The following is a 23,948-nucleotide window of genomic DNA, read 5'->3' on the forward strand; positions in this document are numbered from 1 at the left end:
ACTGAAAACAGAGCTTTCGTGATAATATTTTTTCTCAGTAAATATACAAAGTCTTGACGGATCTATGGCTGCCGGGTAAAAGGTGCTGAACAACTTCAAGCTTCAGGTACAAAAGTATACCGTCTCGGCGACGGGCGGGCGGATAAATTGGGCCGCGTGAAATCTCCGATTGACTTGCGATAGTATCACGAAGTGTACATTTTTACTGCTAGAACAATAGCACACGCACACACACACCCATATAAACAAACATCGGACAACTGAACAGGTGGAGCGAATTAATGAAGACAGGGAGCGTCACCCCACCTGCTTAAAAACGAGCTATAAATACTGTTGCTGTTATTTTCCGAATCAAGAAGGCCATATTATTTCCAGAAAAAAATATGAACATATAGCAAACAAAAGACAAAGAAAACGAAGTATCAACACCACATTAAGTACTTTTTAGCTTATATATGAGGTGAATTTCAGTTCTTGTTCTGTGCCCTATCAAACAGAAATATCTTATCTTTAAAATAGACTTTTTGGAACGTGCTTGATAAATCATTTATATCCTGTAATGTTCAGTCATAAATCGTTTACATCCCCACCCTTACTGGCTTAAAATGATATTCACACGTATATTATATATATTATTTGCATTTAAATAAACAACAGAATGAACTGTTCATATACTGTAATAATATGATTGTATTTATTTTCAGTCTTTATAGAAAACGAAATGCATATTGTGTCTGTACATGGGTTTGAATATAGATGGCTTATTACAAACTTTAAAGGCACAATATTGATGGACGTAAGAGAATTGGTTTCCTTATAAGAATGTCTTATGTTGGTTTGAAAAATCAAGAAATCGATTCATTTGTGGCACTTTAAAAAACGTTTTCAGCTACGTGAATTAGTCGGGTTATTTAAAATAAAATATAATTATTAAATGCGTTAAAGACCGATTAATTCTGCATTATAATTGACTACGAGATGAGAAGCTTAGCTCAGTATTTTGACCGACAATATACTTCCCTTTAACGCGTGAGTAGCGTCTCAAACTCCCTTTAAGAGGACTGTCGCGTTATAATGACGTTTATTTACGACCCCATGTGAAAAAATTGGATTTTTATGGGATATGTTATATCGATTAGCTGTTTTATTAATACATTTTGTTCCACTTTTCCTTTATGAATGACTTAATTTAGCTGTTTACTAATTTTCTAATATCGAAGATTAATCTAGCCTGCAACCAACATTTCTAGTCTACATCAGACACACGTATTTTGTCCATTGCCGTTACACGTGGAGTAATGAAAATCATGAAGCGACCGAATATTCTTCTAACAGGTTAAAGTCTTGTCTAGATTTAAATGTGACCCTGTAAAATATTATTCTACGTCCTAATGTTTGTTACAAAGGCTTTGGTTCACGTCGGTTGTTTTTTTTTTCCTCCTCCATGTGCGATTTTTTTGTGTTGCGTATATAATATATACACAGAACATTTTATACTCTTTGTACTGTGTAGTATTGTATGTATGGAAGCCTATATGTGTGCGTTCCATTGGCATAACAAGAGTTGTTGACTACCGTGTTCTTATGATTTGTGCTAATCCATTTTCATTAAAAACTAAAGATACTTGATGTACAATGGTTAAGCGTGCATCCGAATAAAAATCCGTGAATTACTTATTTGAAGTTTTAAGGCGGGGGGGAAGGAACATAGTTCCTAAAAAGCTTGCCGGGTCACTGGATTTATCATTATATTGATTAATTGAGCAGCCATTAAAAATGCGAACCATCTGTATAATTAATGATGAACCATGTTGTCGACAGGAACCCCCGGAGTAGGAAAAACCACACTAGGGAAGGAACTATCACAGAGAACGGGGCTGACTTATATCAACGTGGGGGATCTAGCACAGGAAGGTATAAACATCTAGGCAAACGATAAGTGATAGTTGAAATATTGTTGTATGTATTTCAGTTGATTCAATTCAGTGATTACTTGTAACCTTGAGACCTGTTTTTTACACAGTATTGCCTGTGTTTTTAAGTTAAGGTGTGTATTTGCAATATAATGTTAATTCTAATAATGTGACAATTTTCTTTCCTTAGGAGAACTATATGATGGTTTTGATGATGAATACCAGTGTCCTGTGTTGGATGAGGATAGGGTGAGTTTGAAGCTCATCTCCTTGTTCAAGAATTTAATCACCAAAATATGCTTATTCTTTGATTATGGAAAATGCCTGTATGCCAATTGTGGCTTTTCCCACCTGCTGTAGGTGGTTGATGAGCTGGAGGACAGGATGAATGAAGGAGGGATGATTGTGGATTACCATGGCTGTGATTTCTTCCCCGAGCGGTGGTTCCACATAGTATTTGTACTGCGTACAGACAACTCTCAGCTGTACACCCGCCTAGAGAGCAGGTTATCTATCTGTCTGTCTGACTGTCTACTCATTGATGGATTGACTATCTGTTTGTTAAACCATATTAAAACCCCACTGATACCATTTAAAAGATGAAAAACCATGTTTTGGATTTATAGTTGGCTTTAATATTTGATCTGCAACATTATGCTTCATGCTTCAGTTCAGTACCTTGTGTAGTGCAGTCTGTTGGATTTCTGTCTTGCAGGGGTTACTCGGGGAAGAAGCTTCAGGACAACATCCAGTGTGAGATCTTCCAGACCATTTATGAGGAAGCCATGGAGGCTTATAGACAAGAGATTGTCCACCAGCTGCCTAGCAACAAGCCAGAAGACCTTGAAAACAATCTAGAACAGATTGTTCAGTGGATAGAACAATGGATAAAGGATAACAACTGAAGACCTTTGCATGTGCACAGTAGCTTATGACATTCCCTCAGCTGGGAATGCATAGTTAAGTTATTGATATTATCAACTATGAAATATGTCGTGATACGATGGATGCACGGAGAAAATGTCTGTTTTCTCATTCTGAACATGAACACCATTATGTGCTATACTTATCAAAAGTTTGATCCACTTTACATGATAGCTCAAATAAAATAAAAAAAAATGCTTCACTTTCTGCTACTTCCATGCATACTCTGAAGCCAGTATTTTCATTGGGTGGCTGGCAGAGAAATAAATAATGAATTTGCAGTCATCCTGTAAACCAGAGATAACAGCAGTTTAGTACCAAAGGAGTGCAGTGCAAGTAACGTACTGAGTGTTTCTCAATCAGCCTCTAAAGTATTTACTGATATGAGATGTCAGTACTACAGGGTGATAATTGAACTAGAAGGCAGTTGACGTCATTGGCACAGATAATGGCAGCCTGGAAACAGATTAGGCCCAAAATCAGTATTTCCCCAAATAATTTATATACAAAGTGTTGAAATCTGGTCTGGTTTTATTCATTTATTTTTGTCATTTGATTATATGTGTGAACAAGAGGATTTAAATTCTCCACAAATTGGCTTAAAATGGTATGCACACGAATATTAAATATACTATTTGCATTTAAATAAACAACAGGATGATCTGTTCATATACTGCAATAATATATATTCATTTTCAGTCTTTTATAGAAAATGAAATGTGCATTTTGTCTGTACATGGGTTTGAATATAGATGTCGTATTAAAAGCTTTATAGGCACAATATTGATGGATGCAAGAGAATTGGTTTCCTTATAAGAATGCCTTATGATGGTTTGAAAAAGCAAGAAGTCTGATTCATTTATGGCATTTAAAAATACATTACGATTGCAAATAAAATGTTTGCTATAACTTGTGATCTGGAGGTTGTTTTATTGACCAGTTGATTCAAGCGACAGCAGCGTTAAAGGTATTAAATAGGAAGGGGTAGAACCCATACGTGCGATGGGGCGAGTCTTGGGAACGCTGCACGTTTGCTGGCACTCGCAGGTGTCAAACTAAGTTCTGCAAAAGTGACCTCTACCGGTGATCATGAAAAAGTGTTTTAATTATTATTTCGATTTTTCACATCTACGCGCAAATAAAACGTTAATGATAACATCTTAGCATTACTGAATATTTGTTTTTAATTTACATAATTTAATTTGATATAAATAAAATTAAAGGTTCTGTTTTTTTGTTAATGTCTGCTTCCTGTTAAAGTCCTCAGTAAACAAGTGCAATTCCTAAATACTACCCTACGTGTCCCCGTTATTCAGAAAATAAAACTTATCTTTCGTCAGCAAGCCCCCCACCCCACCGATGGTCTCTAACGGCCACCTCAAGCAAAATTTTCTGCAATCGCCACCAATGTACAAGAAGGCGTCGCTCGAACCCGAAACCATGTTTTTGCGCTGTTCCGCGGCAGCGAGTTTCCATCGGGATGACGTTACTCGGGGCGATGTCACGTGGGCATGAATCCTCTTCTGCGGAGAGGGTATGAGGAAGACAGGTTAGTTTGCGGCAGCAGGTATAGCCAAAAATACAACTCCTGATGCATTATTATAATCGACAAAACAATAACTTTTTCCGGCCTTAGGTAAGTTTTATTACGTTTACTTGTCTTCATTTAGTCTTAATTGTTATTTTCAACGAAATGTGTAAACTAATTCTCTAAGCACTTTTTGTTACGCAGTGTTTACCTTAACGGACTTTTGTGATACTTATGCGATTTATTCAGATGTATAATGCTGAAAGTTTGATGTAAGACTTTAAGTACGTAACTGTGTTAAATTGTACTGAAAAATTCTCGGTGTAAAAAACGTCTAGTTTTTGAATTCTGTAATAACAATAGATCTGGATCTAGGGCAGATGTGTCTTTGTTTTTGTTTTTGTTTTTAGTCAGTCGTCGATATTACGAATCATGGGTGTGATCCGCTTGCTAATAATAATTAATTTCATACAGCTTTTCCGGAGGGAAGTCGAGGGAATGCTAGAGAACACAGCCAGGCATTAGTAACCACGGCTTGTATAGAACAATAGATAAAGCAAAGAATTTAACTTGATAACTGGAAAAATATTATTGTTATTCACTATAACCTTTTTACCGTTTACACTAAAGAACAGGAGCGTCTGTTAATGATGATAACAGGTATTTTATTTTCTTGCTACTCACATTTTTTCCTCTCTCTCTCTCCAATTGAAAGGGTGAAAGCAATCCTCATGTCTGCCAGTAGTGGATCATCTGCCCACTTTGACCGTATTAGAGAAGTCAGACCCTTCAATGGGGAACCTGGAGCCCTGTATTGCAGAGCTAGTCCTCAGTCTCTAGAAGAGGCGAGAGGGGCTGTGCAGAGATGTGGGACACCTCCACTTCGCCTGGCTCCCTCTCCAGTACACTTACCACTGGCTGCTGAATTTTACCCCAGTGACAGTGATGACAGCCTTGATGCCACAAATGTCAGACCTGTTAAGTCCCTCATTCCTAGTTCTGTGAAAGACTTATTCCGGGGCAGTAAGGGATCCATTTGTGAGTCAAAAAACAATTCCAGAACCAACTTATCTATCCCTGGGTCAAACCAGGGTCAGCACGGCATGTCAGGGGGAAGTGGCACTTCTCAAGAGAAAAAAGAAGGCATTATGGCGCCAATCAGCACCTTCGATGACCATACTGTACACGCCGGCTTGACGTATGAGGAGAGACTGGCACAGTATCGACAAATCCACGGCTACATGAGAACCTGGGCTGGCTTGCTCCGCATCCTGGGCTCCATAGAGCTGCTGCTTGGTGCTGCGGTCTTCGCTTGTGTGTGCGCGTACATATACAAAGATAACGAGTGGTACAACATGTTTGGATACTCGCAGTCTTACAGTGGATACCCAGGAATGGGGATGACTGGCGGGGGCATGGGCAGCATTTCGGGCATGAGTGGTGGCGGTATGGGCGGGACCTACTACACGGGACCCCAGACTCCATTTGTGCTGGTGGTGGCAGGTCTAGCTTGGCTGGTGACAGTGATCCTGCTGGTGCTGGGCATGACCATGTACTACCGCACCGTACTTCTGGACTCAAACTTCTGGCCGCTTACCGAGTTCTTCATCAACCTGATTCTTGCCGTGCTTTACCTGGCTGCGGCTATCGTGTACGTGAGGGACACGCTCCGAGGCGGTCTCTGCTATTACCCCTATTTTAACAACGGCATGACCGGAGGCTTCTGCCGCACCGAAGCAGGCCAGACTGCCGGCATCATCTTTCTCTTTCTAAACACGCTCGTCTATTTGGTCAGCGCCATCGTGTGCATTAAGCTACAGAGGCATGAGGCAGCCCGAATGCGGCGTGAATACTACCAGCGCGAGGTGAGTTTGTGATTTTAGTGAAGGGCAGTAATTAAATGACTTTTTTTTTCTGAGTGGAAATATCTGAGATCTGTCACTGACGGCATCACTTTCAGATTATAATGTTGACCAGTTATAATCTGAATTATTGTGTCGTTAAATAGACTGGGAGTAAAATAAATTAAATTTTATTTAAAATAAATGAAAAAGTTCTGGTTTTCAATTGTTTTTCTTTTTGACCATTTTGTTGCCTTGGAGAAAGGCATTAAAAGTTGCTATATCTTTTAAAAAATAAATTTAACGTTAATGTAGAGGTACTGATTTTTTCTTATTTCATTTTTAGCCTGTCTGTGCTTGTGTTTTCATATACAGTATGTTGTCATTTATCACGTTGCACAGCTTCCATATGAGTGTTTCTCTCCCTGTTTCTGTATTTTAACTTGTGTTTTTCCCCCCAGGTGGCTGCATATTCTGGTCCAAGATCACTGGTAAATATTCTGCTAAATTTCTGTAGTTTTGAAAACGTAACGTACTATAAGTGAAATCTTAAATTTAACTTATAATTAATGGATTTTTAAATGATGCATACATTAGCCCTTATATAATTTTATCAGTATTAAAAGTTTGTTGGATCTTCTGTATTTGTAAACCTTTTTTTCTGCGTATTCACAGTGATATTCCGTGTTTTTTTTTTTAGAAACCGATTTTGATTGACTCAGGAGCTCCAACACAGATTAAGGCCACAAGAATGGAGCCACAGGTGAAAGCTGGCCACGCCCCCTCTTTGCCCTTCCCGAAACCTGTGATCCTGCCAGACTACGTTGAGTGAGTCCACTAACCACATCTGATATAATGTGCATCACACTTAGCCGGCAAGCTGTAAGATTTTGCACGCCAACCCAATTTTACTTCACTTACTATATGAGAAAACAGTTCATGAAACCAAATACCAATGTGTGTGGTTTGCACCCTTATCTTATCAGTTCCCCTGGTTTCTCAGTGCGTTAATCGGTATTAATTGTTTTATATGGACTAATTCTAGAATATATCAATGGGGGGCGAGGGTGTCATTTCCCTTTCATGTCCACTCTGTGCCATGCTGTGACAGCATGGTGCTTGTCATCTACAACAAAATGAAATTCCTGGTAGGGCCCCAATAAAGCATAATAATAATAATAATAATAATAATTAATAATAATAATTATTATTATTGTTCTTATTATTACATAACAGATCCTATTGCCACATATTGGCTTTCTGCGAACAGCCACTGGTTTAAACAAGAACAAAGGAATTTTTAAGATATTTTAAGGGACTAGGCATTATAAAGTTAACTACACAACATATAGTGTCCCCAGCATAATTGTACAGATTGTACAGGCTACCTATATCTGCAGGGGTAGTTTTATGTACACAGGTATTTAACATCACTGCAACATAATGTGTGTCATTACTTTCTAATGTTATAAACCCCATAAATTTATCAGAAATTTTATGTAATGGAATTTTGACATAAGATTTTTACCTGCTTGTAGGAAGTATGCCAGCATCCGCAGCGATGTTGAGCGAGATCGCTACAAGGCCGTCTTCAGAGACCAGCATGCAGAGTACAAGGAGCTGCATGCAGAGGTGCAAGCTGTGCTGAAGAGGTTCGACGAGCTGGATCGCGTGATGCGTAATCTACGTCGGCAAACTTCCAGCCAAACGGTCAGGAATGATCCCCCTTATACGAATCTCCTTAAAACTCTCTATAAAGTGCACAGTCAAAGTCATTGTTGCAATTATTACCGCACACAAATTCTTTTGGAACAAATTGGAAAATGACATTGCTGTAGTGATACTATATGTTAATTGACAAGGAGAAATTAAAAATTTTGTTACAGACAGCCAACTGTACAGTATTTATCTATGGGTTCTGCATCCATGGATTCAATCAACCATGGAAAATATTTGGAAAAAATCAACACAAATTCGAGAGAGTTCCAAAATGCAAAACTTGAATTTTCCACATGCCTAGCGCGGCTCTGAGTCTGCAGATGACATCACGTGCATGCAGACCCTGCTATAGCCTCTGCAATCTGAGAGTTTTAAATGAAAGAAAATGTGACGTTGTTGCTGACATGTAGTACCTCGTTTGGCCTACAGTGATTGCATCTGTACTGAACATGTACGCTTTTTATTTTTCTTGTCATTATTTCCTAAATTATACATTACAACAACGATTTACTGGGTATTTTAAATAATCTAGTGATGATTTCAGGTATACGGGAGGATGTGCATAGATTATATGTAAATACTGTGTTGTTTTATATGAGGGAGCATCCAGGGATTTTGGTATCTGCAGGGGTCCTGGAACTGATCCCCCACGAATACCGAGAACTGATTATGCATCTTCCACACCACTCATCCAATACAGGGACGCAAAATGCTCTGAGGAATATTTTCTACAAACTTGAGCCAGCTTGTATTTCATCGTTATAATAACTTCCTTTTTTCCTCTGGAGATACAGCACAACTCAAAATAGACACATGGTCATGTTATTCAGTGAAGTATTTATTGACATAAATTATAAATAATGGATGTATATCCATCTCAATCACACAACAATATTCTAGTCCCTGACAGAAAAACTCAACAGTATCTGAAGCATGTAGCCTAGCCTGTAAAGTTTATTAAACAGAAAAACTTTTTCGATAGAAGCACTGTTTAATGTATGGGGCTCTTTGTCATCCAGAAGTTTGTTTAATTAACTCAGATTTTTTTCTTGTTTATATAGCTGGGTATTTTACTGGAGCAATTTATAAAATATCACCTAAGGCACCGTATAGAGTTTTTTGTTAAAACTAAGGCGTGTCCTACCCACTACATTTTTACTGAGCCCAGTTTTGGCAGAGTGGTGGCTCTGAGGTTAGGGATCTGTGCCAACAATTGGAAGGTTACTGGTTTGAATCCCATGAATGCTATGAGTTATCTTACTTCACTGGGCCCTAGAGCAAGGCCTTTAACCTGCAGGTGCTTCATCCTGGGTATGATGTTACTCTACATCCAGCCCAGCAAGGAGGTCCTAACTTATAGGGAAATTTGGGGGTTGGTGACAGGATTTGCCTTCTAGCTACCAGAAAAAAACTCACACTGGTACATTCGGACTAGTGTGGTGCTGAGGTATCACCTGCCACATGGCTGCACTCAGGTTCTCATCTTTTGGGGTTCATCGTGTGGTGGGTGCAGTAATTATTACCAATTTTCAATGTATTACATTGTCAAACGAAAATAATAAATTGTATGAAACAGAGGAATGAATGGTTGGTTTTATATCTGATATCCTGCATTATACAGCTCTTAAATTTAAATTCCTGATTTGATGACAAAATAATTTTTTTTCCACCCAGGAGCAAGAGCGTTTACACAGGATCCTGCAGGAATATGAAAGAAAGAAAACCGTGAGTTGCAAATAACTTGTATTATTATATTTCTGACTGATGCTTCCTGAAGTAACCCTGGAACTTCTCTAATATTCACACTTCCATATTCTTTCCTTAAATATACAAAAGATTTTTTTTTTCTCTGAAGCAAAAAAAAAAAACAGAATAGAAATGACAAATGGTTAACACACACTAATCTTATCATAACTAAATTTTGTATTACTTTTGCTTGGTTACCACCCACGTGAGATTTTATGTAATGTAGTCAGGAAACTGAATTATTGTCTCATTCTCTGTATATTAGTTGTATATAGTTGATTAAAGGCAAAATTCTTAGAGTAATTGTATAAATTGCTGTTTTTTTTTTGTAAGTTTCCGTAAATTTATTTACAGTACTATTCCCATTTTGTCTTACATCAACTCTGTCCATTGTAGCTTGGTGCAAAAAACATACACTCATGTGACTGTTTTATTAGTTATACCTGGGGTGTGTTCCACGAAGCAGAATTAAGGGAAAGTGACTTATTTCGACAAGTCCGACTCATTTAAGTGGGAGTTCCGTTCCATTAACGTGTCTTAAGTGAATCCCTGCTGAGTACCATGGTAACTTAGGCGAGTGAACAAGTCTGCTCCGGACCAGGTTAACTGTCTCACTTAGTTAAGTGTTCTCTCAAGGAACGTCCGATGTGTGGGAACAGATTCCCAAAAGATCGTTCTGTCAGATGAAATTCCGTGCTCTCACTACTAATATTTATTATATAAATATAATAAAACCTATAAAACTCACGGCTCAGAATTCTAATTAAGTACAAAATAATTAAATTAAAAGCATACCCATATCAAAAATGTCAAACATGAAATACAATGACTGAAACTGAAAAAAATAAATAAATTATGAACAGTAAGATATTTTTATAGGGGCGGCATGGTGGTGCAGTGGTTAGCACTGTTGCCTCACACCTCTGGGACCCGGGTTCGAGTCTCCGCCTGGGTCACATGTCTTTGCATGTTCTCCCCATGTCGTTGTGGGGTTTCCTCCAGGTACTCCGGTTTCCTCCCACAGTCCAAAAACATGCTGAGGCTAATTGGAGTTAATTAATTGCCCATAGGTGTGCATGTGTGAGTGACTGGTGTGTGAGTGTGCCCTGCAATGGGCTGGCCCCCCATCTTGGGTTGTTCCCTGCCTCGTGCCCATTGCTTCCAGGATAGGCTCCGGAACCCCCGCGACCCAGTAGAATAAGTAGTTTGGAAAATGGATGGATGGATATTTTTATATTTTTGTTTAGTCACAGTCTACTTTGAATGTTTATTAATAAAAAACAAGGACAAGATACGGTTATTTGTGCAGAAAATTTCACAGATGCGATTCAAAGTATTTTACGGAGATCAAATAATACAGAATAACATTATACAGTAAGAATGATTTGTTAACTCAACCCTGAAGGTTCCTCATTGCCTATGGGGATCGAACCAGGAACTTTCGCGGTGTAAGTCGACAGCATAAACCACTGTACCGCCATGCCACTGTACTAAGCACTTGTGACATTTACATAACTTACGCATTTAGTCTGTCTGCAATTCTTCACCAAGCCAACTCCCTGGCTGTATATATGGCCACAGTATTGCCTTTTTTAGCGATTACATCTTTGTATTTTTCATACAGCTCCATCAGCAGCGTTTGTTCTGCAGTGGAAAATAAAACACCACTCTCGCTTTACACGCTTTCCGACTCATTTGATCGATCTATCGTTCATCCATTCATTTGGGCTTCTTAAATATCTCAGGTGTGCGCACAATATGCAAGTGACAATATGTAAGTCTGTCTTGTATGAGCCTCGATTAGTTAAAGCTGAACTGCGTTAGTGGAACGATATGGGGCTAAGTTTAGAGATGGGTCTGACTTTTCCAGGCAATTCTGGCTTTCTTTAGCTACTTTCATGGAATACCCCCCTGCTCATTAATGCAGCTAGACTAGTTCACCAAACAGCAATTCATATGGTCACTGAATAAACTGAGCATGTAGACAAGCTCAAGATGTTCACTTACTGGGCTCTTAAGTTTTAAAATGGCTAAGACACGTGATCTAAGCGATTTTGTACTAGGTGGTTGTAATTGCTGGTGTCAGACGTGATTGTTCCAACACCTTAGAAACAACCACCCACTTGGCACATACTAGTATGTAGTGAAGGACGGGATTATGAACAAGAAAACATCCAGTGAATGGCATTTCTGCATGCAAATATGGGTCCTGAGTAGAAAACAACGTAAAGTGGCCACTGAGTGCATTTTCTGTAATCTTGGTGGTATTGTTGCCAATTTAAACTATAATGCAGACACTGAATATGTTTAATCTTTGACAGGATCCCGCCTTTCTTGAGAAGAAGGAACGCTGTACATACCTAAAAGCCAAACTATCCCACATCAAGCAGAAGATCCAGGAGTACGATGACGTTACAGATTGGAAAGATGGATACAAGTAAATGTTTATGAACTGTTGCTTGTGGTTTTATGTTTTTCAAGCACTAATGTACAAATTAATCATTTTATTTATATTTAAAATGGAAGACAAAGCACCATCCACAGCAAAACGGAAATGGGAGAAATGCAGTTTGTTTTTAAATGTTCCTTTTGTTACTCAAACTTCATCCTTCTCCAAAAAAAAAATACTGGCTTAATTTGCAAACAGTTTAAAATTCCTGTTTGCCATGTTTTTAATTTTTTTTCAGGTAGCATTTTTCATTTATGCAGCCAGATTTTGTATGATGCCCTGTTACTGAGTAGGCCCTTGTTTTCAAGAGGGATGCTGGATCAGCACGATGATGCACTTCAATGCAAAACAGCTCAGTGCAAAAGGTCAAGGTTTGTTACTGCCCTTCAAATTAAGGGTTCCAAATGGAGTTTGACTGTTATTGACATTTGTGATTTTTATATATATATATATATATATATATATATATATATATATATATATATATATATATATATATATATATATAGTGTGTGTGTGTGTGTATATATATATATATGTATATATGTATATATATGGCACACACACACAAGTTGCATTGCATTATATTCCGTTGCATTTTTTTCTTCTGCTTTTAGCTTTGTGTTTTATTTAGTTTTGTTGTGTTTTACTGTCCTTGTAATTTTAAGCCCTTAAAGTTTTTATAAATATGTAAAGCTAACACTTTTCACATTTGTTTGTATATTTTAGATGCGGTCCTTTTTTTGCACAGTACAATGTTGCTATTTTTAGTTTCTTTTTACATGCTTTCTGACTGTTTCTTAAAGACAAATTATTAAACATGAACTTTTACTCTTTTCTGCTTTTTTTGGCAAATGGACGTGCACCTGTGCCCAAAACAAAAGTTTGCCAATGTGTCTAACTAGAGAAACCTTGAAGTACGTGCATTAGTCTGTTCACATTTTATGTTTACTTAAATCTTTGTACGCCCTTCACTTTAACTTTACAGCCTATGAACAATTACATAAATAATCTTGTAAATAAGCTTCGTCAACTGGCGTGAAATTTCCAATTCGAGAGAATTCTTCGCACGCATTTACACGTATGTAACAGTTTTATCACCCTGTAAATAGACTATAGAGTTTACAAACTATCCCGACGCTTTAATGTAGGTAATTTTATGGATAAAATATTGGAATAAGAAGTGTAGATTTGCCGTAAGATTTCGTGCCTGAGCGTGAGAGTCTGAAATCGTGAGTGTTACGCCAGATGCGTGAGAGCTGGTAAACCCTGAGCTTGTGTGTTTGTATGCATACGGAAAGTTAAGCATAGGGGGGAGACCCGGCACAGGGTGTCTGATCGGGAAACAACGGCGTAGAAGGTTAACTAGCGAGTTTTCTCACGCTCGCTCTGCACTGAGAAATACGCAAATAAAGTGTGATCGCGACGAGCTGGATGTCTGATCAGAGAAGTGAGGGGGCACAACTAAAAGCTTGGTATTATTAATTACAGCCAGTTTCTCAAACGATGGATGTTAGAAAGATACCAGGCGGGACTGGAAGAGATTGCGTGAATAGTACAATATGTGATTTATTTTCTTCTTGCAATGTCAGTAATAAATTTTGTCGGGATAATAAGACTTGTGGTGTCATTTATCAGAGTTCCCCCAGAATGAAGACAAAATAGGATACAAAACTTCCGTTCTTAAAATTAGTCCCACTCGTTGCCTGATAGCTTAGACCATCTCCCATATAAAATACAGAATTTTCACGGCGTATTTTTAATCATGTCCCCTGAAATTAAGGATGTGGGGACCGATACTAAAATATCGGTTCCGTCGATTGGAATATTTCAGTTTTGGAATCGTTTGTAACGTTAAAACATAGATTGATTTCGTACCCGATAAACGGCTATACTATTGTGAGCAAGACATGAACTATTACCAGGCAGGAGGGAGAAAGGGGAAAACTTTCAGAGGCCTCTCTCCTATTGGCTAAATGATTAGGGAAGTACATCCTCCCCCATCGGCAAACTTTATCGTCACTGTCGTGTCGGCAACCAGGTATTGGCGATACCAGCTTGGCAATACGATCAAATCGCACTGGAAAGAATGTCAGTGTTACATGGCACAATCCTACTCTTTATGCACCAAGACTGCGCTCAATTTAATCCCTGAGTTCACCTGACTCTCTACATATTCAAAAGAGTATATCTTCTTAAATCACATTTCAAATGTTGGTCACGGTAGGTTTTGAACAAATAGCTTTAATTAAGATGAATTAGACTGAAAGGCAATGCATACCGCACACACATAGGCCTACACTGAGCTTTGGTATCTCAGTAGTGAGAATTTAAGTCATGATACTATTTACTACTGCTTTCTAGTATGTATAGCACAAAAAAAGAAACAAAGAACTGGAAAAACCAGTTTAACTTTGGCATAGGGTACGTCTTCTTGGAAAAAAAAACTTGTAGGTTAACATTGCTTCTATACGAGTTTCATTAGTCGCCAATAGGGAAGTAGCAGCCCTCCGGGCGGAGCCGTACAACCTCGGCGGAAGATCGACTTGTTTAAGGTGTTTACTATTATACTGATAGCTGCTTTTCAGCCAGCCTGCGGTACCTTTATTACGCTTGTCAGGTAAGGTTTTTAATTATTATACCTAATCAAATTGAATCTCTTTCCCCACTACATGTAAAACACCGTTAAAATAAGTTTAGATCATAAGCATAATTGGAGGAATTGTAAAGCAAGCACCGTTTATTTTTATTTTGCGTTTCATAACAAATATTAAATCTCTTGTTTAATTACGTTGTTTTAATGGTAGTGAGTGCCTGAATTTCATTGGTAACACTAAATTTGACGGGTCAGAAATAATCAGTAATCACTCAGTTACTAAAGTACAAATTATGAACAAATATAGTCTGCTTGATATAAAGATGCGTCCCGATACATTAATGAGCGAACATGAGATCAGTATTTCACTTGTTGATTCATGATTTGTTCCTTCAGTAATTCACAAAGGTTTAGAGAATTAACAGATATAATAACAAATAGAGTAACTTCTTGATATGAATCATGTCACAGTTCATTAATAATGAATTAACATAAGATCAGTATGTAACTAAAATTTAGTTTGTGCTTAAATAATACATAAGTAATAGTATAATACTATATTATTTCTGCCCCGTCAAGTAAAGTGTTACCATTTTATTAATCATGGTGGTAGGGTGAGTGATTTTTCTCCAAAATAAATTTTTTCATTTTTCCTTTAATAACACAAATTTGTCATTCATCTTTAATATTCTATAAGTAATCAAATGAGCAATTAAAACAGCAGTTTTAATTAAATTATTTTAAACTACTGATTTACTCACTTAAAAAACGCATGTGAATAATGCTTTTGGTATTTTCTGTGTGACTATTTACAATCCATTGTTTGTGTATTAAATAGAACTGTTACCTTTGTAAAATAAGTCAAAGTGTGAAGAAAGTAAGGACTCGAGGATGTCTTCATACAGGAATGGACACCCTCCACCCTATCGCTACGGTGGCAGGCAGTAAGTTTATATATTGAGCTTACATTTTTACCTTATTTTTTTATGCCTGAAGTGCAGTACTGTATAATCCACACACATCTGGACATTTTGAGTATAAATGCAAGATAGTGTTGGAACTTAATTTTTATTGGCTCTGCTTACCAGAGATGGAAAATTCTGGTTCAGAAAGCACAAATGCGGACCAAGGTTTTGTTTCAACCAATCAGTTGAGTATAAAGAGTCACAGAGTACCCACCTGCTTGGTTGAAACAAACACTTGGTCTGGATTTGTACTTTCTGGACCTGGACCTGGACTTTCCACCTCAGTTACTTACTGACGCCCTGTTTCTGTTTCATAGCCATAGCAGCCGCGACATGCTTGGAGACCGAGTGTTGAGCAAACCATCTTTTTCCCACTACCCCGAGGAAGAGTTTTTGCACTTTTACCGTTGGACCTCTCCACCAGGAGTGATAAAGATTGTGTCAATAATTATCATTATTCTCACTGTGGCCATGTTTGCTTGTGTAGCCTCCACCGTAGGCTGGGACTCAGATCTGGAAATGTCAGGGTATGGAGGAATTGGGGCAGGGCTTGGTGGAGGCATGTATGGGGGAAGTTATGGGAGTAACTATGGTGGCTATGGCGGAGGCTATGGCGGAGGCTATGGCGGAGGCTACAGCGGAGGCTACGGAATCGGAGGCAACTATGTTAGTCCCCAATCAGCAAATGGATTTATTCTTGCCATCGGAGCCTTCACCTTCCTGATTGTGCTCGTCATCTTCATCATTATGGTGTCACGGCAGAAAATGGCCCGCTCACGCCGGTTTTACCTGGCGGTCATTATAATCAGCGCCATATTGGCCTTCCTCTTGGTCATAGCCACTATCATCTACCTCGTGGCTATCAACCCAACCGCCCAGGTGTCAGGGTCAGTCTATTACAGCCAGGTTGTAGGTCTCTGTTCTCAGTACCAGAGCTCACAGCCCTCTGGAATCTTCATCAATCAATATATGTACCACTACTGTGTGGTGGAACCGCAGGAGGTGAGAACATGTACCATGTGTGCACATTAGGCCGAGCATTTTCTGTATTTTCTAATACAACATTTTCCCATGCTACTTAGATCCAAAATTATCTTGCGCTGAGCATTCTTCTCTTTTGAACATTCCCGTTTTTTTATTTTTTATTTTTTGCAAGCACAATCAAGTACAAAAAAAGAAGAGAAGAATCCAACCCATCCCAGGTGTCGCCTTGAAAGAAAAAACAAAATATTGTTAAAGAATTGGTCTCTGCAAATATGAACAAACAGGGGAACATGCCTGTTTTTAATATCTGTAAATCATCTAAAATCTGAGACCCCAATAGTCTTTTTCTTTTATTGTTAAATGCTTTCAACTAGGCAATAATTTTGTTTCTTTTTAAAATATACATTTTTATGGACAGAGTCAGATCTTCAAAAGTAGGACGTGCCTATATCCTCTGGTTTTCTTCGGTCCTAGGCCATTGCTGTGGTGCTTGGTTTCCTGGTGACCGTTGGTCTTGTCATCATTGCGATCTTTGCTGCAAGGACACGTCAGAAAATCTGGAGTTATGGGAGGAATATCCTCTGGCACGAAGTGAAGGTGGTCAGTGATGGACTTTCACGTGACCTTGGAGAATGGGTGAGTGCACGAGATTTTATCGTTAGATTTATTAGAGACCTCTTTATTTATGGTCTATATTTTGATTACTGCTAGTTGGTGCTGTTGTTTATTTCAAAGTGGGAATGTTAACTGAAATGTGAACCTCAACACGTGTACTAAAAGCTTTTTGTAGTGCTCACAGAAATTCTTGGGCACTTGTTTAATTCTTTGACAAGCAATGTTTAACATCTGCACATATCTGACATTTTTTTGACTGATTCATTCAGTTCTGTTATACCATTATACCATTAATTGCAACTGTAGACTTTGGCTCTCAAAGTGATAATAACCACAGATGTTTGGTGTGTTATGTTATTGTAAAGGTATTACTAATTAGAAAGCACCCACGGCGATTGCTTGCCAATTAACTCAGAACAGTTCTTTTAGAACTACAATTTGGATTTCAGTTTATAAATATCTCAAATGAACGCTTTATTTAAAACATTTCCAATGTGATGTACATTTTTTGTAAATAAAGTCATAATTTTCGTTGTAAGATCAACACATTTGCAATATTTTTACTGTCCCAAGACGTTATACTAATATTTCATATGCTTGCATACGATATACTAATTTAGCAGGTGCTTTATTCACAGCGCCATAGAGGTACAATGAGTAGATGTGAAGTATAAATATCTGCAAAAATCAGCATTTGTGGAGAAAATAGTGCACAGATGCTTTGGTCCATCCATCTCTGTGGAACCTGCACTCCTTTCCATGTAGCACAGGGAACAAGTTAGTGGAAACACCCAAGGGTGTATCTCCAATACCGAGAGCGAGAAGATCGTTCTTTTGGTCTTTGCAAGACCGGTCTTGCTAACTTGCTTCCGAAGAACAAATTTGGGGCGCAACGAATCGTGGGATTGATCTCATTTGGCAAGGATGTATTGGCAATGTTTTCTTGATATTTGGGGTGGGGAAAGAACAACATCTAGGGATTTTTACTATCCTCTGTACTTATGTTCTTGAGTATTGAAACTGGTCTTTGGCAGTGGAAGATGACATAAAATGGGTACATGAGAACACAGTTATGGTCAAGTACAAGTATTGAGAAACACCCCTAGACAGCAAGCCAGTACATCATAGGTCACATACATATGTGTACTACAGGCAATTTAGAAAAGCCAGTAAGCGTAAATTCATGTATTTATATTGTGGGAGAATCTCTGCTCAACATCAACGCTAAAAACAACTGAGCTACCCTAGATTTACAAAAAAATTGCTTACATAATAGCATATACAACATTCCTATGTTTACGAACTAGCCAGTGGTGGAAAGACATAGCGTTAGACTCCTAGGTGCTGCGTAGTACAGCACTGGTCAACTGAAACTGGAAGCACTGCACCATAACCAAGGATTTGAATATGATCATAGCCTGAATAATCAGATGCAGTGTTATATGTGATCAATTCAAAAGTTTGAGAACAACCCAGCATTCTGGTTAAAAATGGCAACATAGCCAAGAGGAAGTTTCAATAGGTGTTTAACCACAATGCCAATATTTTATGTTTTCATAGCCTGCCACTTTATGGGGGGAGTTTCATGCTCAGTTTCTGGGTGTGGCTTGCAGTAGAAACTTTAAGGATACATATTCAAAATAAGATATCTTTGCCATATAAGCAGTATAAATTAGGTCTTGTTCAGTCAGAAGCTCTACACTTTAGTCCATCAGCTGGCTTATTTTTGTTTATTGCAAAACTCTAAAAACAGTAAAAACATATTGAGCACATTTTGTTGATAGTCAAAATTCCAAGGTAGTCAAAATAACTGAAGAAATTACTAATGTGTATTGCACATGTATAAAATTTTGTAAATATAACGCATGTTAGCAGGTGTGTTTTGTTTTTATATTAAGATGTGAACCTTATGAGAGTTTTTCCTTTTCAGTACTATCTTTGGTATTTGACCTCTGTGGAGATAATGTGGGGAAAGTGGAAACCGGTCAAACTGGGATTTTTGAAATGTTTACTGTACACAGATGTAAAAGGCTGATATAGATAGAACTGGGACAGTCTAGCAAAATACTGGTTGGAACTGTACGTCTTTGTGGAATTATTGGCATCAGTGCAATGTTATCATAACTTTATAGTTTACTTTAAAGTGTACTGTTCTTTGCTTCAAATGTGTACTTTCAGTACATTTTGTAATTGTCAATTTACTCTGTTTTCATTTCTTGTGTAGTGTGTGTTTTTTTCCACAACATCAGACAGAGAAGTTATAAAAATGCAATTGAAAAGCAGCTATGATTCTGCAGTGAAGGAGGAAAACTGCTTTTGATAACTATTTTACCCCTTTGCAGGTGAACACTGTGTCTGGTGAGCCAGAGCAAATGCTGAATGCATACCCAGATGAAATTCGAGGGAGAGAACTCCTGGAAGATGTGGCCATTGATTATACCAAACCACCATACAGTTCTACGTGAGTCGCATGCACACACATGGCATCTACAGTAATGCATAACTACGCAAGTATTTGACATGCAAGTATTTAACATGCAGGTTTTAAGAATTGAGACAAAAAGAACAAATAATGTAAATGTAAATAATGATCCATCCCCCCCACTTTTGAGGGGAAAAAAAAACAAAGCTTTGATAAGTAGTGTCCCTAAATAGGGTTGAACACCGTGATGTTTGAACCCATAAAACTGCATCGACCATCACAAACTACTCATAGCATATGTTTCCTGCAGGTGGTAATAGCAGTCTGCTCACACGCACACGCATCCCCGTGCCTGTACAGTACATATGTGTTTCCACCGTCTCCCTTAATTAGCATTCAATTAAACGAACAAAACAAATAATAATAATAATTTAAAAAAATGGATAAAAATAAAATTAAAGAACTAATAATTTGAAAGCTGCCACAGCAGCAGAATTATAATGAGTATGCAAAATACAAGATTAGTTAGCCGATACATGGCTTAAAAATTTTCCACTTCCTTGTTACCTACAGATTTAAAGAAGGATAAAAAACTCAAACACCGATGTCACTTTCCAAAACATTTTATTCAAAACCATTTATACTTGCTGTATTTGTGACTTTGCACATTCTGCGTGTAATCCGCCACTGCGGGTTTTGGGTCCTGAACAAATTGAGAACTGAGCCGCCTTAAATTGTGCCAGATGCAGTTATAGTCACATAGATCAAAGCGGTATGCAATACAGAAATAAAACCAACTCAGAAAAACATGAATATCCTGTCAGTGTTCTTTCAAATAGCAAGCAATATAGATAGACGTAAATTCTATACAAGCTTAATCTATACCAAGCCTGTGTTGGATGCAATTGTCAACCTAATTTTCCCATAACTCTGAAAGGCTAATTTGTCACTGCAACAAAGAAAATGACTTCAAATCTGACTTAATGTTAAATTGTTAGAATTAAGCTATAAATCTATGAACATGTCCTCATATAAAATGTAACAGTACAGTATACTGGGACTCAGTAAATTTAAACTTGCAACGAATTGCAGCGACATCTGTTGTTTATGCTATTGTCTAATAGTCCATGTCTGGGCGATTGGCAGTTCCATACCAGACGACGTTGTAACACAGTATGCATGTTGGCCAGTGTCAATCAAAATGTTTAGTATATTAAATCAGGCCAAATACGTAATCAAGCCTGGCTGGATAACCTTAAGAGTTGAGACCTTTTAATTACCGTTTACCCCCCCCCCCCCCCCCTTCAGAGATCTCTTCTGCTCCCCTGTTGCAAAATATATATAAATTAGTTCAGCTGAGACTTTTATTTTTTATTATTTTAGATGCAATATATATGATTTTCCTTTATAGAAAATAGATTTATTGTGCATCATTGGATCTGATTGAGCTTTTTACTCTGTGTACCAGCACATGCTTCTCCAGAGTTACAATTTGTTCACTTTTTCAGATTTGCTGATGAGGTGAGCAGTGGGGTATGTGTTTTGTTTCTGCTATGTTTAGTGAGCCAACGAAGAGCTGGCCATTGTACAGTCCAGGTCCCCACAGTACAGAGTCAGAGGTCACCAGCTCTGTAGGGAAGCCTAATATAAGGTCGCCTGGACACCACGTTGATAGCCTGGATGACACAGACTGTATCACAGGGACTGAGTCTGGGGAGGAACTGGATGACAGTGATTTTCACAGGTAAGATGGTTGGTTATTTAAAAGCACTTAGGAGGTCTAAGGAAGTAAGTGTGAGGTTCTCATCTTCAGCCATATTTATTTTAGGGGTTAAGCTGAATTTTTGTTCTGGTCAGCAAATAGTACAAATTTATAGATTTTTGATATTTAAAAATTCTGCCTAGAAAATAAAATTAAATTTTGCAGGCCATTCATATCAGTGTGTTATACATAAATGTAGCATTGTGGGATTAACTGAGCAAGGGAATATATATTTTTCATATATTCAGCCCGCCAAAAAGAAGAATGTGCTGGTTTTGTTTATCCAGCATAATTCGTTAAGTTTACTTTGAGTTCCTCACAGGAGCTGATTTCCCTCCCCTTTGTCTCCTTTTTTTAGTGATTTTCCCACCATTACTAATGGTCAGAAAAGACTGGAATATAAACGGGAATTCGATAGGTACCACAAAGAATACAAGATACTGCAGGAAGAGCTGGATGACGTCAACAAGGGTCTCATGGAGGTAGATCATGAGCTGCATGTCTTGCAGCCGGGCAGTTCACAGTACATGGTGAGTCCTTAGGCCAGTAAGTGCATTTCTAGTATATGTATATGTGTAGGTTTATGGGTAAATTTTATTTTAATGGATACAGTCCCTAAATCTTATTTATTTAGATTTTATATTCTGTTAATAATCCCTCTCAACTCAAACAGGATGCTATGGATGAATTTAACCGGCTGAAGAATCTGAAGAAGGTCTGTCTGAATTTTCCATAATTTGTTTAAAAGCTAAGTGATATAAGTATTGTATTATGATGTAGAATAATGTGCTTTATTACTCTCTTCTCAGTCTGCAGACTACCAAATGAAGAAGCAGAAATGCAAGTATCTAAAAGCCAAATTGTCTCACATCAAGAGGAAGGTCAATGATTATGATGGGAGAGTATGACCTGGTTCAGTCTTAATCTTTGCTTATCCTCTCTAAGGATTAAGATTTGTTTAATGGCATTTTCAGAGTGCCATCCTTGGAGATACCATAACCCTTTAATATCTCTAAGTAAAGTTTTATGGATTTTCCTTTCTAAAAAGAACCATTTTTAAATGTGAGTTTCAGTCACTCATCCACTTAAATTTTATTTGATAATTTCCACTATTGTAAATAGAGGCATACTGTACTTTTTCATAACAGCTATTTTAATAGAAAGATTGTATTAAGCATTGCTGCAATGACCTTTATAGTAATTTAACTCTGCGTTTTTAAAATCATTGTTTTGTCAGAATATCTGCTATGAGATCTCAAATGCAATTTCCCAAACTTTTGCACACAATTGAATATGCTGCTGTTTTTATTGTGGTGTTTTCAGCTGCCTTTTTCAGATCGTCTTGTAACTACAACAAGTTTTAAGTTTGAAAAAATGGATGTATATTACTTTTTCAATTTAATTTTTATTTGTGTCAACATTGTTTTGACGTTATAAATGAAGTTTTTCTCATATTTGGGGCTGTGTTACCCTGTTATGCTCATTTGAGGGTTGCCATCTTGAACTAGTGAAAAGATCTGTTTGGATACTTTCTAAAACTTCCTACCACAGAGATAAAAAATAGGTTCTTGCCACTGCTCTTGCATTGTTTTGTACTTTGTAAATATGTCTTTTGTTATTTTCATTAAAAACATTAACCATGAATGTTTATGTATTATTATTCAATACTAAGATACTAGCCTGATTCTTACATTTCTGAAGCTGCTTTAAAGATAGAAATTTTATTGTTGAGAACTAAAACTAGCATATTACAATGCTATATTCAAATTTCCTATATACAGGGAAAATGTGCAACTTTATATAGCCTCATAGAAATATGTCCACCATTCATGGCAGCAGGTTAACACTTGTTAAACCCTGAACTGTATCCTGCAATCCGGGATACCAGATTATCCATGTCATTTTGAGCTAGGACAGTATTTGTAAACTACCATTTCAATTAAAAGGACCTGGATTTCACTTAAGCGCCGAGTTCTTACTATGTACTGATTGGTCAGTCTCCATGTGTCACTAATGTTAATGTGAAATAGATGGATGAGTCTTTCAATAAAGGAATCAAACCAGTCAAAACACAAGAAGACCTTAACTATTTAGTCAAACACAGGAGCCTTTCAGTTTAAAGGCGGTTTGTAAAACCGGAAGCAGTGTCCTCCGACGTGAATTATCGAGTCACCCTACTGGCAGTCTTGCTTTCACATGCATGTTTGTGTGTCTCATGGAAAGCAAGATGGGGTGTGGCGAAGAGAAGCATTCCAATAAACCTGTGTTTGTACTTGTGCAAATGGAAAATTAAGAAACATTTCATTACACCCGATACGGAATCGCACATATAAACACATGCTTATTAGGCTGTATGGCGACAATTGCCTATTAACATAACAATAGGTTTACTAATACTTTTATTTCATTATTATTCATGATAAATATTTCAGAAATATTCAGTGCAAATACCATGTGTATTTCTGAGCAATAAATCAGTTACAT

At 37.6% G+C, this 23,948-nt stretch overlaps 2 protein-coding genes across 2 annotated transcripts; both read left to right on the forward strand.

The window, feature by feature from the left end:
- The first annotated feature begins 1,070 nt into the window (after positions 1-1,070).
- Positions 1,071-3,746, forward strand: LOC125718121 (adenylate kinase isoenzyme 6-like). The gene is made up of 5 exons (XM_048991690.1): positions 1,071-1,335; positions 1,822-1,914; positions 2,104-2,162; positions 2,274-2,419; positions 2,629-3,746. Exons 1-5 carry the CDS (start codon positions 1,299-1,301, stop codon positions 2,816-2,818), a joined length of 525 nt encoding a protein of 174 aa, XP_048847647.1. The 5' UTR covers positions 1,071-1,298; the 3' UTR covers positions 2,819-3,746.
- Positions 3,747-5,080: 1,334 nt separating this feature from the next.
- LOC125718804 (uncharacterized) lies at positions 5,081-23,108 on the forward strand. The gene is made up of 13 exons (XM_048992906.1): positions 5,081-6,230; positions 6,668-6,697; positions 6,907-7,034; positions 7,745-7,916; positions 9,600-9,650; positions 11,993-12,108; positions 15,999-16,683; positions 17,140-17,301; positions 19,623-19,741; positions 21,264-21,446; positions 21,823-21,994; positions 22,138-22,179; positions 22,274-23,108. Exons 1-13 carry the CDS (start codon positions 5,097-5,099, stop codon positions 22,370-22,372), a joined length of 3,093 nt encoding a protein of 1,030 aa, XP_048848863.1. The 5' UTR covers positions 5,081-5,096; the 3' UTR covers positions 22,373-23,108.
- Positions 23,109-23,948: the final 840 nt, after the last annotated feature.

The sequence above is a fragment of the Brienomyrus brachyistius genome, chromosome 2, assembly GCF_023856365.1.
Source record: "Brienomyrus brachyistius isolate T26 chromosome 2, BBRACH_0.4, whole genome shotgun sequence".
Taxonomy (NCBI): Eukaryota; Metazoa; Chordata; class Actinopteri; order Osteoglossiformes; family Mormyridae; genus Brienomyrus; species Brienomyrus brachyistius.